At 43.1% G+C, this 24,787-nt stretch overlaps 1 protein-coding gene across 1 annotated transcript in view; it reads left to right on the top strand.

Annotated features, from left to right (window-relative positions):
• Window positions 1-24,787, top strand: part of BAIAP3 (BAI1 associated protein 3) — a 143,532-nt gene that overhangs the window by 79,351 nt on the left and 39,394 nt on the right. The window contains exons 12-21 of the mRNA XM_040440180.1: window positions 778-870; window positions 4,006-4,109; window positions 5,324-5,441; window positions 11,444-11,568; window positions 12,473-12,563; window positions 13,634-13,690; window positions 18,380-18,477; window positions 20,516-20,567; window positions 21,211-21,359; window positions 23,882-24,005. Of these exons, the coding sequence (XP_040296114.1) occupies window positions 778-870; window positions 4,006-4,109; window positions 5,324-5,441; window positions 11,444-11,568; window positions 12,473-12,563; window positions 13,634-13,690; window positions 18,380-18,477; window positions 20,516-20,567; window positions 21,211-21,359; window positions 23,882-24,005 (1,011 nt within the window). The remainder of the gene's footprint in view (window positions 1-777; window positions 871-4,005; window positions 4,110-5,323; window positions 5,442-11,443; window positions 11,569-12,472; window positions 12,564-13,633; window positions 13,691-18,379; window positions 18,478-20,515; window positions 20,568-21,210; window positions 21,360-23,881; window positions 24,006-24,787) is intronic.

Below are 24,787 nucleotides of genomic sequence, written 5' to 3' on the forward strand. Positions count from 1 at the left end.
TTGTATTACATGGGGTTAAAAGACGAACATTTCCTAAACTCTATACATTGGATTCCTGTTGGCAGAGCCCTGCTATTTCACTGGTGCCATGCTCTCTATATGGGTGGTTGATAGGTATTTTGTCTACTAGGAAAATGACATTATGCATGTTTTTACTCATGCCTGATCCTGTTGTTTCCACCCAGAGGTAAGTGGCAGCTGCACACCCCCTCTCTTGGTAGGAACATGCATAATGTTAGGGGGGTCAGCCATGAGGAATGCGGGATGGCAATTACCTACTGCATTTGCCTAGATTCCCCGTTTATACAAATGTCATTAGTGTATACAGATCACATATTAGTCTAACCCGACATTCTGAAATGTTATTTTACCGAAAGAGGCCTTGACAATATGACAGATATCAGCAGCGGGTGTGAAGCTGTCATTTAAGCGTTCCTGAAAAGCATGTTAGAATAAACATTCATTAGAAAATAGAACTAATTTGTCTTTATCCGTGTCATTATGAAATAATTGTACAAGTACCCATGGCCCCCTGTCATGGTAGAGCGAGGAAACAATGATTGATGCTACCGTACGAGCGCGTACGCTCCCGCTCCTAATCCGAGCTTGACTCGCGCATCTGCGGTTTGAATAATGCTCTAAGTGGTTTCATATAGGAGTTAAATGTCTGATCTCCTCATGTCTTCCTAGGAAGCAGGTCTCAGCTGTAATTCAATTGGGCAAATATTAAAACAAATAGCAGGGTATGAAATATGCGAATTAACAAATGTGTTTCAGAGGGACACGGTGCTGAGCAAGAAGGCATCTGGCGCAGTGATTCATGAAATGCTACTAACCCAGCTGCTACAGTATGAACACAAGCAGACGAAGGTGAGCAGACATCCGCCTAATCGACACCGTCCTTCTCCAGTTCTGATGTTTCTGGAGCAAAGCGACAGACAACGGTTTTATGATGAAATGCCTTTGGTTTGAACCTGTCATCCAGGCAGAAGTGATTGTCATTTGTGGTCATGCTTTCTTTCATTAGAAAAATAGCACATATTAAGAAACTATAAGTAAATACTTATAGAATAAAAAAATATATATGGTTCTCGGGATATAATATTTTAAAGTCACTACATGTATACAAGTTTGTGTTTTGGCTCTTTAACTTCTACTCTGTCTAGACTTTTAGCATTTAGAGAGTCTGACTCAACACTCTGTCAGACCATCAGTCAGACCAGGGAGAAGGGAGGCCCGCAGGGCTGTTCTCATGATACAATCAATGCACTGCTCCATTTGACACTTAGAATAATGCCATCTTCTTATGTAGCAGAGTATTTTTTGGGTCAGTCACCATGGCCTAAGCTGTGGTTTATACAGATCAAGCTGGACCCCCATTAATGGTGCCATATTTCAGCACTAAGGGCAGAAGAGCCTCCTTCCCATCGCCCTTGGGGCAATACCCCATCCCCTACTTTGCTAAAATTCAATTCCTCTGGAGGGGACATTTCAAAAATGTTTGTACGTACGTGATGTATCCAGTATCCATGTAAATGCACTTCGCATGAAGCCAACAGAATCCAAATAGCTCCAGGTCCACTGGAAGTATTACCCGCTCTATTAGATATTAGAAATTTTGTTTGGCAAAGGCAGACATTGAAAAGTGATCCACACATTTCTAGTGTTGATCACCAATATTCGAATTGCAAATTTTAATCGCGAATATCGGCACTTCGAGAATTCGCGAATATTTAGAATATCGCAAAATATATTCGTAATCGCGAATATTAGATTTTAAAAAAAAATACCTTTTTAGGCGAAAATGTTTATGCAAATTTTTTGCAATCAAGAAAACAATGCCTGGAGATCGCGAATTCTCGAATATATGGCGAATATTCGCCCAAATATTCGCGAATTCGAATATTGCCCCTGCCGCTCTTATCACTACACATTTCTAAGCCAAGGTGCCAGAAATGGAGCTCAGAGGGGATATCACAATGCCTCCCTTAGGCCTCTTTCACACGGGCATTGCGGAAAAATGTCCGGGTGCGTTGCGGGAACACCCGCGATTTTTCCGCGCGAGTGCAAAACCTTGTAATGCGTTTTGCACTCGCGTGAGAAAAATCGTGCGTGTTTGGTACCCAAACCCGAACTTCTTCACAGAAGTTCGGGCTTGGGATCGGTGTTCTGTAAGATTGTATTATTTCCCCTTATAACATGGGTATAAGGGAAAATAATAGCATTCTGAATACAGAATGCTAAGTAAAACAGGGCTGGAGGGGGTTAAAAAAAATAAAAAATCATTTAACTCACCTTAATCCACTTGCTCGCGATGCCGGGCATCTCCGTCTGACTCTTTTACTGTCTAGGACCTGTGGAGAGCATTAACTATAGTTTAAGGACCTGGGATGACGTCACTCTGGTCATCACATGGTACGTCACATGATCTTTTACCATGGTGAATCACCATGGTAAAAGATCATGTGACATACCATGTGATGACCGGAGTGACGTCATCCCAGGTCCTTAAACTATAGTTAATGCTCTCCACAGGTCCTAGACAGTAAAAGAGTCAGACGGAGATGCCGGCTACGCGAGCAAGTGGATAAAGGTGAGTTAAATGACTTTTTATTTATTTTTTTAACCCCTCCAGCCCTGTTTTACTTAGCATTCTGTATTCAGAATGCTATTATTTTCCCTTATAACCATGTTATAAGGGAAAATAATAAGGTTCGGGTCTCCATCCCGATCGTCTCCTAGCAACCGTGCGTGAAAATCGCACCGCATCCGCACTTGCTTGCGGATGCTTGCGATTTTCACGCAACCCCATTCATTTCTATGGGGCCTGCGTTACGTGAAAAACGCACAAAGAGGAGCATGCTGCGATTTTCACGCAACGCAAAAGTGATGCGTGAAAATCACCGCTCGTGTGCACAGCCCCATAGAAATAAATGGGTCAGTATTCAGTGCGGGTGAAATGCGTTCACCTCCCGCATCGCATCCGCGCGGAATACTCGCTCGTGTGAAAGGGGCCTTAGGATGTGAAGCACACTGGAGGTGCATGTTGTAGAGCATAAAAAATTCAATTTTCCAGCTATTACACCATAACCATATTGCACTATAAGCGCTTCCATAGGCTAAAAGGTGTTGTCTCACTTCAGCAAATGGCATTTATTATGTAGACAAAGTTAAAAGGGTTATCCCATGAATAATGAAAAAATTAAAATCATTCATAATCGAATACATGCCAACCTCTTTCTAACAAACCTAGAACCGGCCCTGTACCTCACATGGATACAGAGATCTCCCATCACTATTCTTTGCTCCAATTATTCTGCTAGATTTATTTCAAGCTGTCAGTTTAGGGGACGTGTCCTTTCTCAGGGGGGTGTCTTTTTTGCTGCATCTGGTGGCTTCCATCTCAGTGAGCAGGACAGAGAAATTAGAAAAAGAGCAAACAGCAGGTGGCGCTATTATACAGATAGATCTCATTCAATAGCTCAGTGGCTGTAATAATTTTTTAAATACACGCAATTACAAAAGTATTCAGATCCAGCTGCTGGTTTGAAAACCGTAGAATATTTTTCATGGTACCACCCCTTTAAAACGAGGCACTTCCTAATGTATTGTGCTTGTCCATATTGTCTCCTTTGCTGGATTGATTTATTTTTCCATCGTATTATACACTGCTCGTATCCAGGAGTTACGACCACCCTGGAATCTAGCAGCGGTGGTCGAGCTTGCACACTATTGGAAAATGAGCCAGCCTCTCTGGAGGCCGAGAGCATGGGAACGTTCATAGGCAAACATGTGCCGCAGCTCCTGTCCCGGATGGACACCAGCCGTGTATAATGCAATGGAAAAATGAATCCAGCCAGCAACGGAGGCAATATGGACAATCACAATACATTAGTAAGTGCCTTGTACTAACTTTCTCGACATGATAAATGCCATCTGCTGAAGTGCGACAGCCCCATTAATATTTTGGTAATTCAGTAATTTGTTGTCGCCGTTATGTTTTAGGTTGAATTTTGGAACTGGAAGGGGGAAGTGAGCAAGCATGCATACACCATAATGTCACACCATAGTATGCAGACTGACCTGTCCAGTCTACAACAGGCCGTCCTGTAAGTACCATGTGATGATATAATAATGCTGTATATATTCCCTTCATATAGGGCTCCTGTCTGACCCGTGTCAAATCAGAACTAGTGGGTACCATGGCATTCATTTAAATGGCCAAAAAATAAGAGGGTCGGGAGAAGGGAACCTCACTGATCCAATTTGGTACTATATTTAGTAAAAGCAGTTATACAACTTTGCAATTTTGTCTGCAGCATCAAGTGTCTCCATGGTAACAGACTACAAACAAACACTGTGTGGTCTGATCCTGCACTCATACTCCCTTCCATTTGTCTCCTATTTTTTACATGCATATATTTAGTCAATTAGCAAGAATAGGACAACGGAACGGAGTAATGTACTGTATACTGCTGGAAGCTGAATGAATTACAGACTGGATGTACTGGCATACAAACCAGGAGGGGGGCGCTATGAGACTGGATGTACTGGCATACAAACCAGGAGGGGCGGGGGGGGGGGGGGGGGGGGGTCTGCTATGAGACTGGATGTACTGGCATACAAACCAGGAGGGGGAAGGGGGTGCTATGAGACTGGATGTACTGGCATACAAACCAGGAGGGGGGTGGGGGGGGTGCTATGAGACTGGATGTACTGGGGCATACAAACCAGGAAGGGGCGCTATGGCTTTACAAAGTAAAAGCTAAATTTGGAAAAATCCATTTATGGGTGACACATCGGCATTGAGGTACACAGTAATTTAAGGACAGCTGCTGATCACATAGATTGCTTCTTTGAACATTTAGTGGAGCTTTTATGAAAGTCATTGAATGACATCTAAAGGCAGTGAAAGAAAATGTCAGAGACCATTGATTCGCAGACTGCGGCGTTATGGGCAGAGCGCTGGCACATTTATCTAATCCTCTTTAAGAGCAAGCTGGATACTTATTGATCTGTGAACCTGAAGGGCTCTTACTGTCTGCCACCATACGGGATTTTATTATTAGTCCTCAAACTACTTTCCTTTAATATCTAATGTTACCATGACTGAAGAATGATGTAACGGGAAGAATTACTTGGAAGAGGAAATAACTGTATAATTAGGAGACAGACGGGATTGCTCTTTTATGGGGGGGTCTGAAATAAGGATGGCGAGGCTTACTTTGTCAGACAGCGCCTCTCTTGTCCAAGTGTCCACAATAGCAACCAATGATTGTCAAGCTTTTACTGCACTGCACTGACCTTACTTTCTCTGGAAAAGAAAATGGCAGGCATTCTGCAAACACCACCAAGTGCAGCCCCTGGACTACAGTTATCTGCTTGGACTTCTTAAGAACATCGAGGAACAGTGGGATCCTGCCTCCTGTACTAGAGAATTGGTAAGAACTTGTATTATTCAGCCAGTTTATCTATATAATGTCTATCTATCTATCAAAATAACCATCGATACTACATAGATACGTGTGAAAGTGTTGAGCGAATCGAAGTGTTTGAAGTAGACTTCGATCCAAATTTTCAGGGAAAATTTTATTTACCCGCAAAGCCAAATTTCCTCATGCTTCGTGGTAACAAATCGATTTTCCCTGAAAAAAGGTAAAAAAAAAATATTCATACTCACCTCATCCGCTTGAGCACGAAGAACCGGCCACCGCCATCTTAAATGAAGATCCCGCACGAAAACCTGTGCGCTGTGACGTATATGATGTCGCCACACCGGCTGACGCCATCATGCACCGCAGAAGAGTTTTCGCGCTGGATCTTCAATCAAGATGGTGGCGGCGGGCTCTTTACGATCAAATGAATGAGGTAAGTATGCTTTTATTTATTTATTTTTATTTTATACTTTAATACTAATGTCAGATGCCGCGATCAGCAATTAATGTGGCATGTAAGTTGCCTTATGAAGACCACTCCTGTACATGGACCCTATTATCATGGACTCCCCTCCATGAGCCAGAGCGGTTCCCATTCTGTTGTATTCGAGCCATTGTTGCATCACATGGGCGGCTATTCATCTGAATGGTCACCACCATCTGAGGTTAGTCCCACTGCAGTGCCTGCTTGGTGAATTGTAGCCTGCAGCAGATGTATCCACAGGGCCCCGTTCTGTCTGTCTGGTCTCCATCGATACACCTTCTTGTCATGCTATATGGCATAGCACCATCGACTGTACTATTCCATACAGAGCCATCCCACAAGAAACTTACAAGGTATCTGCATACCTCTGACATATCTCTCCAACATACACCCAATACTAAAGTTCCTCTGCATTTACTTGTAGTAACCAAATTTTCCTTTGCAGGTTTTATCGGGTTTTTAGTATCTGATATCTCTGGGGAGTGAAAAGAGGGTTTTCTACTCTATAGAGTTAGTAATGGTCTGGGATCAACAACTTCACTAATGAAATCTTCTCACATTGATATAATGGGGCACAGAAATAGGGAAAGGGGAGAAGCCAAACACCCCTAGCAGCAGTTGATCTTCCCGAGAACAAAAGGATCGGGCAGCTGAAATCCAACGACCCGATCCTTATATCCCCCAGCACCTGCTGTGGGGGAAAAGTCGGGAAGCCCCCAAACACATTAGATGGATGGTCGTCCTTGCCAAAATCAATGGGCTCAGCTGCCATTTATCTAAGGCTTCTGCCAGTCTAGGATATCATATCTGCAGTATTGGCCAGCAGCAATACCAAAAGGTTCTGCATCCATCATTGGTCCAGCAGCAGAAATTAGATTTGTGTCTTTTTTTTTTTTTGGGGAAGTTCACAGCCAAATCACACATGTTTCTGAAGCGTCACGTATTTGGTCCACAGTCATGCAGAGCATGACTGGAATCTCAATATGTCGATTTATCCCCTGCCAGGGCTATATTACTTCGATTTAGTTTGTTTTTCTTCCTTCTCTCAACTATTTGGCCAGAAAAAGAACAATGTGGTCTGAACGGGAAAAGGCGGCAGAATTGATTATACTTTATTATATCACTCTTAGATTTTCCCCCTTTTAGTAATTAGGGCTCATTGAGAGAAGAGATGGAAAACCTTGAGAAAAGAAACACATTTAATTATCAAAATAGAAGCTTCTACATTCAGTGCTGTTTTGCTGTTTCATCTTGTACCTGAAATTAAATGTATTACATAAATTTGATGAAAAATATCATAAAGCAGGAAAGTAGTAACAGACTAGCTATATACCTTCAGTAGTGCTGGGTATACACCTTCAGTAGTGCTGGCTATATACCTTCAGTAGCGTTGGCTATACACCTTCAGTAGCGCTGGCTATATACCTTCAGTAGCGCTGGCTATACACCTACAGTAGAGCTGGCTATACACCTTCAGTAGCACTGACTATACACCTTCAGTAGCGCTGGCTATACACCTACAGTAGTGCTGGCTATATACCTTCAGTAGCATTGGCTATATACCTTCAGTAGCATTGGCTATATACCTTCAGTAGCGTTGGCTATATACCTTCAGTAGCGCTGGCTATATACCTTCAGTAGCGCTGGCTATACACCTTCAGTAGCGCTGGCTATACACCTTCAGTAGCGCTGGCTATACACCTTCAGTAGCTCTGACTATACACCTTCAGTAGCGCTGGCTATACACCTTCAGTAGAGCTGGCTATATACCTTCATTAGCACTGATTATACACATTCAGTAGCTCTGACTATACACCTTCAGCAGCGCTGGCTATATACCTTCAGCAGCACTGGTTATACACCTTCAGTAGCACTGGTTATACACCTTCAGTAGTGCTGGCTATATACCTTCAGTAGTGCTGGCTATATACCTACAGTAGCGCTGACTATACACCTTCAGTAGTGCTGGCTATACACCTACAGTAGCGCTGGCTATATACCTTCAGTAGCGTTGGCTATATACCTACAGTAGCGCTGACTATACACCTTCAGTAGCCCTGACTATACACCTTCAGTAGCACTGACTATACACCTACAATAGAGCTGGCTATACACCTTTATTAGCGGTGGCTATACACCTTCAGTACCGCTGACTATACACCTTCAATAGCACTGGCTATATACCTTCAGTAGCGCTGGCTATACTGTATACACCTTCAGTAGTGCTGGCTATACACCTTCAGTAGCGCTGGCTATATACACCTTCAGTAGCACTGACTATACACCTTCAGTAGCGCTGGCTATATACCTGCAGTAGCACTGACTATACACATTCATTAGCACTGATTATATACCTTCAGTAGCACTGATTATACACCTTCAGTAGCACTGACTATATACCTTCAGTAGCACTGACTATACACCTTCAGTAGCACTGACTATACACCTTCAGTAGCTCTGACTATATACCTTCAGTAGCTCTGACTATACACCTTCAGCAGCGCTGGCTATATACCTTCAGTAGCACTGACTATACACCTTCATTAGCACTGATTATACACCTTCAGTAGCTCTGACTATACACCTTCATTAGCACTGATTATACACCTTCAGTAGCACTGACTATATACCTTCAGTAGCACTGACTATACACCTTCAGTAGCACTGACTATATACCTTCAGTAGCGCTGACTATACACCTTCAGTAGCACTGATTATACACCTTCAGTAGCACTGACTATATACCTTCAGTAGCACTGACTATATACCTTCAGTAGCACTGACTATACACCTTCAGTAGCTCTGACTATACACCTTCAGCAGCGCTGGCTATATACCTTCAGTAGCACTGACTATACACCTTCATTAGCACTGATTATACACCTTCAGTAGCTCTGACTATACACCTTCATTAGCACTGATTATACACCTTCAGTAGCACTGACTATATACCTTCAGTAGCACTGACTATATACCTTCAGTAGCACTGACTATACACCTTCAGTAGCACTGACTATATACCTTCAGTAGCGCTGACTATACACCTTCAGTAGCACTGATTATACACCTTCAGTAGCACTGACTATATACCTTCAGTAGCACTGACTATATACCTTCAGTAGCACTGACTATACACCTTCATTAGCACTGATTATATACCTTCAGTACCTCTGACTATACACCTTCAGTACCTCTGACTATACACCTTCAGTAGCACTGACTATACACCTTCAGTAGCTCTGACTATACACCTTCAGCAGCGCTGGCTATATACCTTCAGTAGCACTGACTATATACCTTCAGCAGCACTGACTATATACCTTCAGTAGCACTGACTATACACCTTCAGTAGCTCTGACTATACACCTTCAGCAGCGCTGGCTATATACCTTCAGTAGCACTGACTATATACCTTCAGTAGCACTGACTATACACCTTCATTAGCACTGATTATATACCTTCAGTACCTCTGACTATACACCTTCAGTACCTCTGACTATACACCTTCAGTAGCACTGACTATACACCTTCAGTAGCACTGACTATACACCTTCAGTAGCTCTGACTATACACCTTCAGCAGCGCTGGCTATATACCTTCAGTAGCACTGACTATATACCTTCAGTAGCAGTGGCGTACATAGAGAAGTAAGGGCCCCATAGCAAGGATTAAACCAAATCCCTTACACAGGACAGAAGGGTTTCTGCCTAAACCCTTTTCAATGACCCTTGGGCCATTTTTCCCACTGTCTAATTTTCTAAAAGTTGTCCCTTTGAAGCAGGGGTGCACAACCTGCGGCCCGCGGGCCGCATGCGGCCCCCAGAGCCATGGTTTGCGGCCCCCGCCCTGCTGGGCAGAAACACAGCTGATCCTGCAATCAGCTGTGTTTCTGCACAGAGCGCCGCACAGCAGATGGATCACAGGTTTTGCTCCTTCACTGTAGCAGAAGCGGAAAGGGTTCCCGGCTATTAGTGAGAGTGGGGAAGCCGAGGAGAAGACAGAAGCGCTTTATTAGCGCTTCTGCCTTCTCCTCTATGAGCGCTCTGCAGTGTGGACCCGGCAATCACGTGATCTCTGGGTGTCTCGGGAACAGAGAAGCGCTGCCCTGCCTTTTCGGGCCTGGTTATTCAAGCATTAACCAATAGGCGCCTTCCCCACCAGCAAGGTAAAGTGCTTACTGGTTACTGCAGGGCGCCTAGAACTGGATTGGCAGGAGATGGTAATAACCAGTGAGCTCTGTCCTCTGCAGTGAAGGAAAACGCTGATTTATAAATAGGAGACAGGATGGAAGGAAATGTCGCAATTTTTCTGGTAAAAATGATTTTTAAAAAGTTCCTGTAGCATGGCCTCTGAAATAGAAGATTCATAATTACCTGCTCCACTCCGCTCCTCTGCGCTGCCCCCGCTGCCTCCATCTTCTGGTTCCTGCTCTGTTTACATGGCCATGGTCACTTGTACGGCTCCAGTCAATGACTGGCTTCAGAAGTGACATGCTGCTTGTGGCCACATCACCGCCTAAGCCAGTCATTGGCTGGAGTGGTGTATGACCATGTCCATGCACTGCCAGGTGTAAACAGTGGGGGCAGTTCGAAGGACCGGAGTGGCGGGAGCAGGTAAGTATAACTCTTCGGTTTCAGGGGCTATGCTGCAGCACGGTATTTGGGACAATTACTGGGTACAAGTGTTCATAGGAGCGCTCATATCTTATATCTGGCCGGTATAATCGTGCAGCTGATCAGTCGATAAACAAGGAATTGCTCATTTGTCGGCTGATTTGCATATTTTATCAGGATGAAAGATGTCCGATTATCTGCAGCACGACTGTGGCAGCGATCACTCCTCCCCAGTCACTTTGCACTGGCTTGTGTAATAGGCAGATGAGCGCCAATCAATATTTTTTTTTATTTGCGGCCCCTTGAAATAGATCGATGTGAGAATGCGGCCCCCAGACCAAAAAAGGTTGTGCACCCCTGCTTTAGAGGGTAGAGTCCTGACCAAGTTTTCACCTCCAATAGAAGAGGAGATAATCCCAACTAAGACTGGGCCCCATAGTAGTTTCATGGTCTGCCGCTATGGCAGTTACGCCCCTGCTCAGTAGCGCTGACTATACACCCTCAGCAGCACTGGTTATATACCTTCAGCAGCACTGGTTATATACCTTCAGTACCGCTGATTATATACCTTCAGTACCGCTGATTATATACCTTCAGTAGCACTGGTTATATACCTTCAGTAGCACTGGTTATATACCTTCAGTAGCACTGGTTATATACCTTCAGTAGCTGTCAGCCCTTCCTTCTGACTTATAGATAAACATTTTATATATTGCTTCATAGGTAGATTGTGAAATCCTCCATATGGCTCCAGATCTGGATGCAATCGTATCGTGGATAAGAGGCTCCAGGCTTCTGTCAATCCTCCCATCAGGGATTTCTGTTCCCCATTAAACAATCTCTTTTGCTATAACTCCATGTTCATGAAGTATATACAATATTCATTCATCATTCTGTGTCCATCATTTAAGGAGGAGAACTTAGCAGAAAGCTTCACCCTCTTCACTGAATATTGTCTCCTGCTGCTGAAGAAGCTGAGGGACAACTTCCCGGTGCTGAACACCACCGTTATCTGCCGCCTAGAGTTCATGTTAAGGTAACAGACAGGGGGGTGCGGATTGTGACATAAGGGTAGGTAGAGGGAGGATTGGAGGCAGCATGGATGGGCGTTCTGTCTTCATACACGTTCACACGGTGTGCAGTCTGACATTCAGTATAAACCATTCCTGTCTTCCAAATAAGAGGACTGTTCTCTGTAGTCCAACTTGTTTATTGGCAAAACAGGAGTATTGATGTGCGATCAATTGATTGGTAAAACTATAAAAATACAAATGACATGTAGAAGTATAAGGCATATAGGATAGCATATACAGCAGAAAGCATAGCACAGCATGTTGGGATCCTATTTATATATTTCTGCATTTTTATCACACTATTTTCTGAAGATTCAACCGAGTTGGGTACAAGCATCAGGGTTAGCAAAGGGATATTGAGGGCTTAGCCACCGAGAACTGGGGTCGCCCCTGTCGGGGCGGGTGCTCTGCTTGTAGGCAGGGGTAGTCAAGGGACATAAAGGGACAACAGAATATCCAACTCTACCCTGGATCCCAGTTCTCTTAAAAAAAAGCATGAAAACCCGATGGACGAAATTAAATCCATGTCTATTGTTCTTCAACTGGTAGCAACAGAATTCTACTGGGTATAACCGTGAGTAAGGAAAATCTGGACATACGTTATGCTCCAGCCACATCGTGATTAGAATCTATTTGTTTAACCCATGTAGAATAATATGAATGTTATAATTAAGGCTGAGTAATATTATGATATTTATGTGGTAATTGTGATTTTTTTTAAAGGTAGAAATAAAAGGTATATTTTATAGGGGGGGGGGGTTATTAGTTTTGTTCTGTGATAGGATTAAGGTAACAGACTGGCGTACCTTCCATTAACCTTACTCACTACTGGGGGGGGGGGGGGGGGGGGTCATGTGTTTGGCACAGGTGTCTCAACCAGATCCAGAACATGCAAGCCTTCAAGACGGTGTGCCCCTTCCACAACGAACTGCACCTGGAAATTGCAACTGTGTTAAAGGTATACTTATTCTCAACACTAAAGCACTAGCAAAGAGCCAGCGAGCAATTATAATGTTAATACAAGGGCACCTAAACAAAATATATGAGCGCACACCACCACTTCCTCCCACAACCTGGGGCAGAAGAGCTCGTCCCTCTAATTAAATGCTTTGTAGCAAAGAAGAGCAGAGTTTCCCAACTATATAAGTTTCTGACATAGCTGGGTGACCACTAACATGGTGACCCTTCAAGGAGTTTTCCAGAACATACTGTATACACTGATGACCTTTCCTTAGGAAAGGGTATCTATCAGCGCCCACACCTCAGGTGAAAATTAAAATGCCCCTCCCCATCCTGCACACATTTATGTGTAGAGATTATTGTACATTGCACAATTGTGGCAGTTTTTGCAGCAAATTTCTGCAAAGACCACAACAAAAGCGCTATGTACAATTATAAGCATGTGTGCAGGAGTGCTGCTCTGGAGGCTATATTGCTACTCCTAGCAGAGCGCCGGCTGATTCCACTGCTCCACTTCGCCTCTGGGCGCTGTGCTTGCTATGCTGTTCTAGAAAGTGAAATCTGGGTAGACTTTTTAGTAACTTATTAAGAGGAAAATTCAAGGAATACAAAAATATATACGGTACTGGTGATTTTGCTTAAATAAGTCAGCGGAGGGGTGATTTATCAAAACCGTTATGAATTGGAGAGATTACCCATGGCATCCAATCTTCTTTTATTTTCAGAAAAATGAGAGTAGAAATCTGATTAGTTTCTCTGGGCAACTTTTCCTTGCCACTCGTTCTAAATAAATCGCCCCATTGCTCTTTGATCTATACATATCCAGTACTCAATCCTCCCCAATTCATGGCTAGGCATGGTGACATTTCCAGGTGCTTCTCCTAAGTGATTGAATATAAACCCGTAAAGGCAAGATGATGATTATTCTAGTTTCAGCGGCAGAGATGCACAAATTGCAGGCAGCGGCGTAATGTGAGGCCCTGGCTTTCATCAAATAACCCTTTATTGAAATGCTGCAAAAAGATTGAGGCTAAGAGAAATCATTTTACTTCAATTTCTGTTTTTCAGAAAGGAACATTGGAGTGGTACGAAAAGACGTACACGTCCTATAGACCTGACGAAAAGGTGAGTCACTCCATCTTCATGGACAGGACCTACATATTCATTTATCACGACGATATTTTCACCCATAGGTTATTGCCGGGTGTATGTAGGAAGTACAATGTAGAGGTAAATTCTGCCGCCAATCCACCTACCGCTGCGCCATGGCGGGGCTCAGCAGCCTTCTGCACTCCAGCTGTTGTGAAATTACAACTCCCAGGATGTACACTTGCTGGGAGTTGTAATTCCAGAACAGCTGGAGTGCCGGTGATTGCTGACACCTGCTATATGAGTAGTCACAACACCCGAGGTGGCCCAAAGCAATAAGATAAACAGAAGAAGACCTCCGTATTATAAATGACTCAATATTTCTATTCTCTGACATGTTAGAAAGGTACAAGATATAAACTGTAGTGAAGGCAATCTTCTTACCATTGACTGCATTTGTGAGTTATCCCCTGCCTTCTGATCCTCAGCAGTGTCTTGTGACCAGCACTCAGACTTTTCAAATAACACAGCATCTTATGTGTGGACATGAAGCCAGCTTGTATTCCTATGGGAGCCTCAATGTCAGTCTCATAGGAATGAATAGAGTAGTTGACTTCCTGTCCTGTTTCAGATGGAGATCAGAGAGTTGGTCACATGACTCAGCTGAGACTCAGAAGGGAGGTTATAACTCACAAATACAGTCACTGGTAAGAAAATTACCTTCACTACAGATTACACCATGCACCTTTTTATCAGGTCAGAAAAGAAGATTTTTTTGTGGGGGTACTACTTTAAAGCTTTTGCACATGTAATCCTAGAGCTTTAATTTTATCTGCCTTCCCTCAATTTAAAAGGCATCTGTCAGCAGCTTTGTCCCTGTGAAACTGGCTGACCTGTTACATGTGCTATTAGGAGATGAAGGCATCTGTGTTGGTCCCATGTTCATATGTGCCCGCATTGCTGAGACAAATGATTTTAATATATGCAAATAAGGGGGCGTTACCATTACACCTGGAGGTTCTGTTTTCTCTGCAACTGCCGCACCCTCTGCACTTTGATTGAGAGGACCAGGCAGTGTAAACATCATCGCACCTGGTCCTATCAATCAAACTGCAGAGGGTGTGGCAGTGTAATTTTAGAGGTAAACGCCAATTTTATATATATACTGAACTGAGTATGCCTTATTGTTTAAAGTTAAGATATAACTTTTATTTATTTCTATTAAAAGTGAACTACTGCAATAGTTAGGAGGGAAGACAGGGTCTATAGTCCCATAAATGGCCTAGTATGGTTCCTTGTATACAGGGGGAGGGGGGGGGGGTAGCCTAGTGATGAGGCAAGTAACTCTTCCTAAGTGCTAGCCCTGTGTCACCTAGTCTATGGGCAGGGAATCCTTAATGGCTGTAATCGGGGCACTCGTCCTAAAAAGGACGACCCCCAGCCTCTGGAACCTCGGGTCTGTGCTAGAGTTCCCTAAACTCTTACCTCCCTAGTAGATCTTTTCTGTACCATCATCCGACGCGTTTCGCCAAGTGAAGAATTGGCTCTTCAGGGACATGGATAAATCGGAGCACCATGAGCAGTGGCAGTGCTCCGTTTGTATGTTGCGGCAGTGGCAATGTGTTCATTCGCTGGAGTCTCTTTAAATGCGCACGGCTCCACCCACACTTCAATTGACCAATAGGCCCTGTGGGTGTGCCGCGCACTGACTGCTCCCACTGAGACTGCCAGCCAATCCGCACGGAGACAAGCAGTCACGAGGTACCGCCTCTTGCAGGGCCGGGCTCGCTGCGCTCCGTTGCTAGCCGGAAGTGACGTGGTCTGTGGGCGTGGATTGTTACTATGGGGATTGTTACTAACTCCGCGTCCCCGGCTGATTCACAGTGCAGCAAGACTTTGTTTACGATCACATCGTATCATTTTGGGCTGTGCATAGAGTTGAGGAAAGAAGGTGATATTCAAACGGGCTAGAAAGAAGCCCAAATTCCATTAACCCTGTCTGTCCTGGCAGCTAAGAAGCAATTACTCAGGAACGGACTGAGAAAGATAACTGAATATATTATATTAATAGCACTACATTGAGTATTCTAACCTAGTGATTCATTATTAATGCTCATCAGGTCAGTTGTAGATTAAAGGCAGGTGTTATTCAATATGAAGAGACCGGGTACTATACTGTTGATGTATACACAATATATAATATATCCCATACCTAGTGTCTATACACCCATGCTCTTTCAGTCTCTTGCATGGGGATATAGGCTCCCTAGGTAAACGGGGGGAGGGGAGAAGAGAGGTCAAGGAATAGAGGGGGGGGGGGGGGGTTGTATTTGTTGATTAGGCATATACAGAGATATTTCCTTAATAGGTGGATACTTTACAGAAAGGGCTTATACGACAGATATTCATTTAAACCATTTGGTGTCACAGATTTAAGTCTGTATATCTATCTCGTTTCCGCCTTCAAGATCATTTTGTCCCAATCTCCACCCCTCCTTGCTTTGGGAACATGTTGAATGCCTATAAACTTAAGGCAAGTGATGTCCCCACCGTGGCTCTGGTTAATATGACGTGCCACTGACGTATCTTTTGTTATTTTGGACATCATTAACATGGTCTCTAATCCGACGCCTAAATTCTCTCTTCGTTTTGCCCACATAGTCAAAGGGGCAGGAACATTGTGCCAGGTATACTACGCCCGTAGTCAGACAGTTCACAAAGTCACGAATGGAGTACTCTCTAAGTGTGTAGGAGCCAGTGAACCTGACTACAGGCCGTACACCTACCACACTTAAACGTACCCAGCCAGTTACCAGGATTCGAAGGAGGCTGGGGATACGGTCCTATCATTTCTTCCAAGTCTGGGTCTTCTTTTAATATGTCCCAGTACTTAGATAGAACCTGTAGTCAGGTTCTGAAAACTAAGACGTTCACTGGCTCCTACACACTTAGAGAGTACTCCATTCGTGACTTTGTGAACTGTCTGACTACGGGCGTAGTATACCTGCCACAATGTTCCTGCCCCTTTGACTATGTGGGCAAAACGAAGAGAGAATTTAGGCGTCGGATTAGAGACCATGTTAATGATGTCCAAAATAAAAAAGATACGTCAGTGGCACGTCATATTAACCAGAGCCACGGTGGGGACATCACTTGCCTTAAGTTTATAGGCATTCAACATGTTCCCAAAGCAAGGAGGGGTGGAGATTGGGACAAAATGATCTTGAAGGCGGAAACGAGATGGATATACAGACTTAAATCTGTGACACCAAATGGTTTAAATGAATATCTGTCGTATAAGCCCTTTCTGTAAAGTATCCACCTATTAAGGAAATATCTCTGTATATGCCTAATCAACAAATACAACCCCCCCCCCCCCTCTATTCCTTGACCTCTCTTCTCCCCTCCCCCTGTTTACCTAGGGAGCCTATATCCCCATGCAAGAGACTGAAAGAGCATGGGTGTATAGACACTAGGTATGGGATATATTATATATTGTGTATACATCAACAGTATAGTACCCGGTCTCTTCATATTGAATAACACCTGCCTTTAATCTACAACTGACCTGATGAGCATTAATAATGAATCACTAGGTTAGAATACTCAATGTAGTGCTATTAATATAATATATTCAGTTATCTTTCTCAGTCCGTTCCTGAGTAATTGCTTCTTAGCTGCCAGGACAGACAGGGTTAATGGAATTTGGGCTTCTTTCTAGCCCGTTTTGAATATCACCTTCTTTCCTCAACTCTATGCACAGCCCAAAATGATACGATGTGATCGTAAACAAAGTCTTGCTGCACCGTGAATCAGCCGGGGACGCGGAGTTAGTAACAATCCCCATAGTAACAATCCACGCCCACTGACCACGTCACTTCTGGCAAGCAACGGAGCGCAGCGAGCCCGGCCCTGCAAGAGGCGGTACCTCGTGACTGCTTGTCTCCGCGCGGAATTGGCTGGCAGTCTCAGTGGGAGCAGTCAGTGCGCGGCACACCCACAGGGCCTATTGGTCAATTGAAGTGTGAGTGGAGCCGTGCGCATTTAAAGAGACTCCAGCGAATGAACACATTGCCACTGCCGCAACATACAAACGGAGCACTGCCACTGCTCATGGTGCTCCGATTTATCCACGTCCCTGAAGAGCCAATTCTTTACTTGGCGAAACGTGTCGGATGATGGTACAGAAAAGATCTACTAGGGAGGTAAGAGTTTAGGGAACTCTAGCACAGACCCGAGGTTCCAGAGGCTGGGGGTCGTTCTTTTTAGGACGAGTGCCCCGATTACAGCCATTAAGGATTCCCTGCCCATAGACTAGGTGACACAGGGCTAGCACTTAGGAAGAGTTACTTGCCTCATCACTAGACCACCCCCCCTCCCCCTGTATACAAGGAACCATACTAGGCCATTTATGTGACTATAGACCCTGTCTTCCCTCCTAACTATTGCAGCAGTTCACTTTACTTTAGTGTCTCATTTATTTTAATAGAAATAAATAAAAGTTATATCTTAACTTTAAACAATAAGGCATACTCAGTTCAGTATATATATAGTTAGAGACCACTGAGATTATCTATTAGTAGGTCCACCTACCCTAGACCTTTACTAAAAACGTATGACATATTTAAACGCCAATTTTACCCCCAAAACTATGGCGATAATTAACAATCAATCTGAAAACCATGCCAGTTAGGTAGGTTCTCACCAGATATGTCTGTGTCCTAGAACGATGTGGAGCAGCTGCGGTGTCTGGTGAAGCTGTCAGATGCCGTTCATGAAGATATTGAGAAAAGTCAGAACGTCTACAACAAGCTTTTTGTCAGGTGAGTCCTGTAAGACAATGTGAGAAGCTGCACCAGAGGTTGAGCTCTGTGCTCACATCTAGGTCATATAAGCTTGATGTATACTGGAATCCATAGGTTACAATGGGGCCAACATATCCCGGAAGTGTTAACAGGTTTACGTCTGGAGGGCACTGAAAAACGTGGCCTGACGCTGTTTTTGGCATCACAAATAAGTGTATATGCCATTCTATTTTTCTCAGAAGCAAGGTTGAGGACATGTTTACCGCAAGGTACCACCATGACCAGCTTCACCCTCACCTACTGTGTCCTTCTGATATACCATGTAGATTGTAAGCCCTCACGGGCAGGGCCCTCTCTCCTTCTATACCAGTTTGTAACTCGTTTTGTTTATGATTAGTGCAATTGTCTGTATTATGTATGTGCACCTCTTCTCATATGTACAGCGCTATGGAATGAATGGCGCTTTAATAATAAATAATAATAATAATGTTTGATTTAACTTTCAAAAGGGTGGAGACTAGAGATGAGCGAATCAAAATTCCATTTAGGTTCAATTTGGCCGAATTGATCAACCAGTTTGGGTCCAAATCAGTTCTGCACGAATCGAGAAAGTGCCTCAATTGGCCTGAAAATGTGATTGTGACCCTCTAAGATCTCCTGCGACTCATATTTTTCCTGTGCAGTCTCTAAATTGTATTAAATAAGTTGTGGACCGATTAAATATTGATGACCTATCCTCAGGATAGGTCATTCCGACCGGTGGGAGTCCTACTCCCAGCAGCCCCTTCAGTCAGCTGTTGGAAGAGGAGGCAGCGCTTGTACGAGCTCTCCGTCTTCTTCAAGATTACACTGCGCGTTGTCTCATTTGCAGCGGCGCAGTGTCATTATAAGTGCTCATCCCAATCAAGTGAATAGAGCAAACACTTGTAATCCGACTGTGCCGCTGAGACTTCCAAGACGACACGCAGTGTAATCCTGAAGAGGAAGTAGCTCTTGTACAAGCGCCGCTTCCTTTTCAAATAGTTGATCGGCGGGGGTGCCAAGAGTTGGACCAATCAGATACTGATAACCTCGGAGGATAGCAGCAATGAGGGATCGGCAGTCACTCGTAGTCTGCTTGAATAAATCGTTTATTGCCACATATTAGTTAAATGTGACGCGTTTTGGCACAATCCTGTACCTTCCTTAAACAGTTTGAGGAAGGCACAGTGCTGGTCCTCCATTGCTAAAACCGGAGTGCCGACTGATATACATACTGTAACTACTATCCGGAGGATAGGTCATCAATTTGTACTGGTCGCACAGCCACTACATTTATCTCTCTCCAAAATTCACCTGAATAAAATAACCCAAAAATTCAGCTTTGGATGCAACTCAAATTTTTACAAAATTCGGGTTGAACTCGATTAATTTAGATTTCGATTCAGCCATCTCTAGTCGAGACAGAGTTGTGGCTTGCTAGTTGCAGTTCTGCAGCATAGTTACCAAATAATGTCTAAATCAGGCCGCAGCTGATAGAGGATGCTGGGAGTTGTAATTTTACATCAGCTGGAGGGCCTGGAAACCATTACTTTAGACATCTGGGATGGGATAGGTGCCTACCAGTGTCATGCCACAGTGCCCACTTTAGTACCATGACCAGAGGCCAAATCAGTGCCTCCAAGACTACTATTCTTAGTGGCCCTATTAGTGTCAGCCACTGTGTTCCCATGAGTACCATCCCATCAAGGCAAAACCCGGTACCCCTATGAGTACCAACCAAAGTGTCTCAATGAATGCCAGACAGGTAAATTACTCACCTGCTCCCTGCTCTTTCTTACATGTCACCAAGCAGAAGAGGACAGAGGTTCCATCTTTTGTAGCTGCATCTTTCTGCATGATTGGCAGTAGTGCTGGTTGTGTCTTACTATTGATTACATTGGATAGGGGGTATCGGGCAAGGCTGCCGCCGTGCCCTAACCATGAGACATTATAAATGCATAGTCCCTGGTGTATTCTTTATATATTCTATTTTATACATGTGAACCAACTGACGGCATGACTCTTTTCTCCTTAGCATTGTAAAGGTGGATTACTTCAGTATCACCTACCGGCAGCTAGAGAAACTGGTAAGAAGGGATTTTTATTAATGGTGCCATAATGACAAGCAGATACAGTTGCAAGAAAAAGTATGTGAACCCGTTGGAATGATATGGATTTCTGCACAAATTGGTCATAAAATGTGATCTGATCTTTTTTAAGTCACAACAATAGACAATCACAGTCGGCTTAAACTAATAACACACAAATAATTAAATGTTACCATGTTTTTATTGAACACACCATGTAAACATTCACAGTGTAGGTGGAAAAAGTATGTGAACCCTTGGATTTAATAACTGGTTGAACCTCCTTTGGCAGCAATAACTTCAACCAAACGTTTCCTGTAGTTGCAGATCAGACGTGCACAACGGTCAGGAGTAATTCTTGACCATTCCTCTTTACAGAACTGTTTCAGTTCAGCAATATTCTTGGGATGTCTGGTGTGAATCGATTTCTTGAGGTCATGCCACAGCATCTCAGTCAGGTTGAGGTCAGGACTCTGACTGGGCCACTCTTGAAGGCGTATTTTCTTCTGTTTAAGCCATTCTGTTGTTGATTTACTTCTATGCTTTGGGTCGTTGTCCTGTTGCAACACCCATCTTCTGTTGAGCTTCAGCTGGTGGCAAGTTTTCCTGCAAAATGTCTTGATGTCCAGTACCTTCCTTGTAGGTGGCTGATGAAGTGAGCATCACAATGGAGAACATGAAGGGATCAGAGCACGAAGAGCCGCATATTACCCATGCTATAGGGGAGATGTTATTTGAACTCTACATCACCCTCAATGAACTGAGGCGCTTCAGGGATTACTTGCCCTTAAAGTAGGTCTATTACTATAATACTTTGGTCCTTTATCTTATACTGTACTGTCTGATAGTAGAACACCATGGGGTTACAAAATGATGGTATCTCACATAAAAACACAGTTTGCTCTGTGATGTGTAGATTTAAAAGGGAATATCAGCAGGTATTAACGAAATAAGATTTATACTGTTAACATATTTATTATATGATGATGATCTATATTATAATGTGACTGGTTTAAGTTATATTATTATTATTGAGGAGTTTAAAAAGGTTTGTCCTCGTTAATTAAAAACAAACCAAAAGCTATTAAATATAATAAAATAAAATAAAAAAATTATAAAAAAAAATTATATATATATATATATATAAAAGATGGCGGCACCGAACAAATATATACAGTACAGACCAAAAGTTTGGACACACCTTCTCATTCAAAGAGTTTTCTTTATTTTCATGACTATGAAAATTGTAGATTCACACTGAAGGCATCAAAAATATGAATTAACACATGTGGAATTATATACATAACAAACAAGTGTGAAACAACTGAAAATATGTCATATTCTAGGTTCTTCAAAGTAGCCACCTTTTGTTTTGATTACTGCTTTGCACACTCTTGGCATTCTCTTGATAAGCTTCAAGAGGTAGTCCCCTGAAATGGTTTTCACTTCACAGGTGTGCCCTGTCAGGTTTAATAAGTGGGATTTTTTGCCTTATAAATGGGGTTGGGACCATCAGTTGCGTTGAGGAGAAGTCAGGTGGATACACAGCTACTAAATAGACTGTTAGAATTTGTATTATGGCAAGAAAAAAGCAGCTAAGTAAAGAAAAACGAGTGGCCATCATTACTTTAAGAAATGAAGGTCAGTCAGTCAGCCGAAAATTTGGGAAAACTTTGAAAGTAAGGGCTATTTGACCATGAAGGAGAGTGATGGGGTGCTGCACCAGATGACCTGGCCTCCACAGTCACCGGACCTGAACCCAATCGAGATGGTTTGGGGTGAGCTGGACTGCAGAGTGAAGGCAAAAGGGCCAACAAGTGCTAAGCATCTCTGGGAACTCCTTCAAGACTGTTGGAAGACCATTTCAGGGGACTACCTCTTGAAGCTCATCAAGAGAATGCCAAGAGTGTGCAAAGCAGTAATCAAAGCAAAAGGTGGCTACTTTGAAGAACTTAGAATATAACATATTTTCAGTTGTTTCACACTTGTTTGTTATGTATATAATTCCACATGTGTTAATTCATAGTTTTGATGCCTTCATAGTCATGAAAATAAAGAAAACTCTTTGAATGAGGTGTGTCCAAACTTTTGGTCTGAACTGTGTATATATATATATATATAAATATATATTATACCTGCCAGTCAATCCTTTATGTTTCCAGCGCCACTGCTCCAATCCTTCTTTATTTACTTGGCTGCATGAATGACATGCCACATATTATCACTGCTGCAGCAAATCAATGGCTTCAGCAGTATACAGCACAAGACCACTCAGGCCAGTGATTGGCTACAGTGATCATGTGGGGGTATACTGTATATTAGGGATCAGCAACCTTTGGCCTTTTGTTGTGAAACTACAATTCCCAGCATGCTCCATTCATTTCTATGAGAGTTCTTAGAAGAGAAGAGCAAGTATGCATGCTGGAAGTTGTAATTTCACAACAGCTGGAGTGACGGAGGTTGACTACCCCTGCAGTATATAATCTATGCAACCTGAAGATCAGAACTGCGTCGCTGCAAATGGTGGACAATTAGCTGGTGAGGAAATGTTTGGGTTTATTTCTTAGTTCATTTTATCCCATTTAGTGGATTTGGGATTATTTTTAACCCCTTTATTAACAAATGACAGCTCTCTGGCATTGCTACAGACTTATGTACTTACCGTATCTGACCAAAGTACACCAGTGCAACATTTTTTGCCCTACATACCTGTTTTTAATGTCAGCACTTTCTGTATTCTCAGCATCATTGACAGGACATTTACATGCAGAACTTCCTGTTTACCTTACGGAACAAAGCATTCTGGGATTGGTTAAAAACCCAACCGGAAGCTGATGAAAACAGGAAGTTCTGCTTGTAAACTTCCTGCCAGGATGCAGTGATGCTGGGAACAGGGAAATAAAAGTGCTGATATCATAAACCGGTATATGAGGCAAAAGTATGCAATGTTTGGGGCATTCTGGGCATATTTAAAGAATATTATGAAGAACCCCTTAAAAATTTGTTTTCCAGGAGTTAAATATTGATGACGATATCTGATCGTGGGTACTGACTCATAGTAACCCTGCCAATTTCCTCTCCTGGGCATAGGTCAGCAATTTTTCCCTCCCAGAAAACATCTTTAAGGTCATGGAACTGTTCATTTCATGAAGACTGTATTAGTTTATTGAGACTGTAGGACACATACATAAAAATACCAGATAACAATCCAAAGCAAAGGTCTACATACAATTAGAAATTATACAGTACCTCAGTACATATCAGTTCAGATCAGGTTATATAGAGCAATGACCAGGAGCGCTTTGTTTCCACAGAGACAATAAATCCTTGGCTTTGACTGGATTCCACGAGCTGTTTAAAGTGTCCATTCACACATGGCTGCAAACTGTGCATGAAAAGACCTGTGAGCGGATACAGCGAGCAGTAGAAGGGGATAAGGTATTATGTTACATAAGAAAACACAAAATCATCCGATCTACCTGCCACGTCACTGTCATCGGCAGGGTCCTCGCTTCTTCTTTATATTGTTTGTACATATTTTAGTCATTTTTGACACTCATCTATTTATACAGTATGTTCATGCATTCCCTATTGCAAAGCTTAACAGAATGGTGACGTTATACATAGTTGCCAACAGTCCCTGCGAATTTGGGCTGTCCTCTCTGGAAATGGGTGGGGCTTATGTAAGCTCTACCCATAAATGAGCAGTCCCACCTTGTTTGGGGGCATTCCCTGGGCGAGGGTCGATTTGTCCCTAATTTACCAATTGTACAATTGTAATGTTGGTAACTACACTGCGTGCAGAATTATTAGGCAAATGAGTATTTTGACCACATCATCCTCTTTATGCATGTTGTCTTACTCCAAGCTGTATAGGCTCGAAAGCCTACTACCAATTAAGCATATTAGGTGATGTGCATCTCTGTAATGAGAAGGGGTGTGGTCTAATGACATCAACACCCTATATTAGGTGTGCATAATTATTAGGCAACTTCCTTTCCTTTGGCAAAATGGGTCAAAAGAAGGACTTGACAGGCTCAGAAAAGTCAAAAATAGTGAGATATCTTGCAGAGGGATGCAGCACTCTTAAAATTGCAAAGCTTCTGAAGCGTGATCATCGAACAATCAAGCGTTTCATTCAAAATAGTCAACAGGGTCGCAAGAAGCGTGTGGAAAAACCAAGGGGCAAAATAACTGCCCATGAACTGAGAAAAGTCAAG

Source organism: Bufo bufo, chromosome 7 (genome assembly GCF_905171765.1).
Source record: "Bufo bufo chromosome 7, aBufBuf1.1, whole genome shotgun sequence".
NCBI lineage: Eukaryota > Metazoa > Chordata > Amphibia > Anura > Bufonidae > Bufo > Bufo bufo.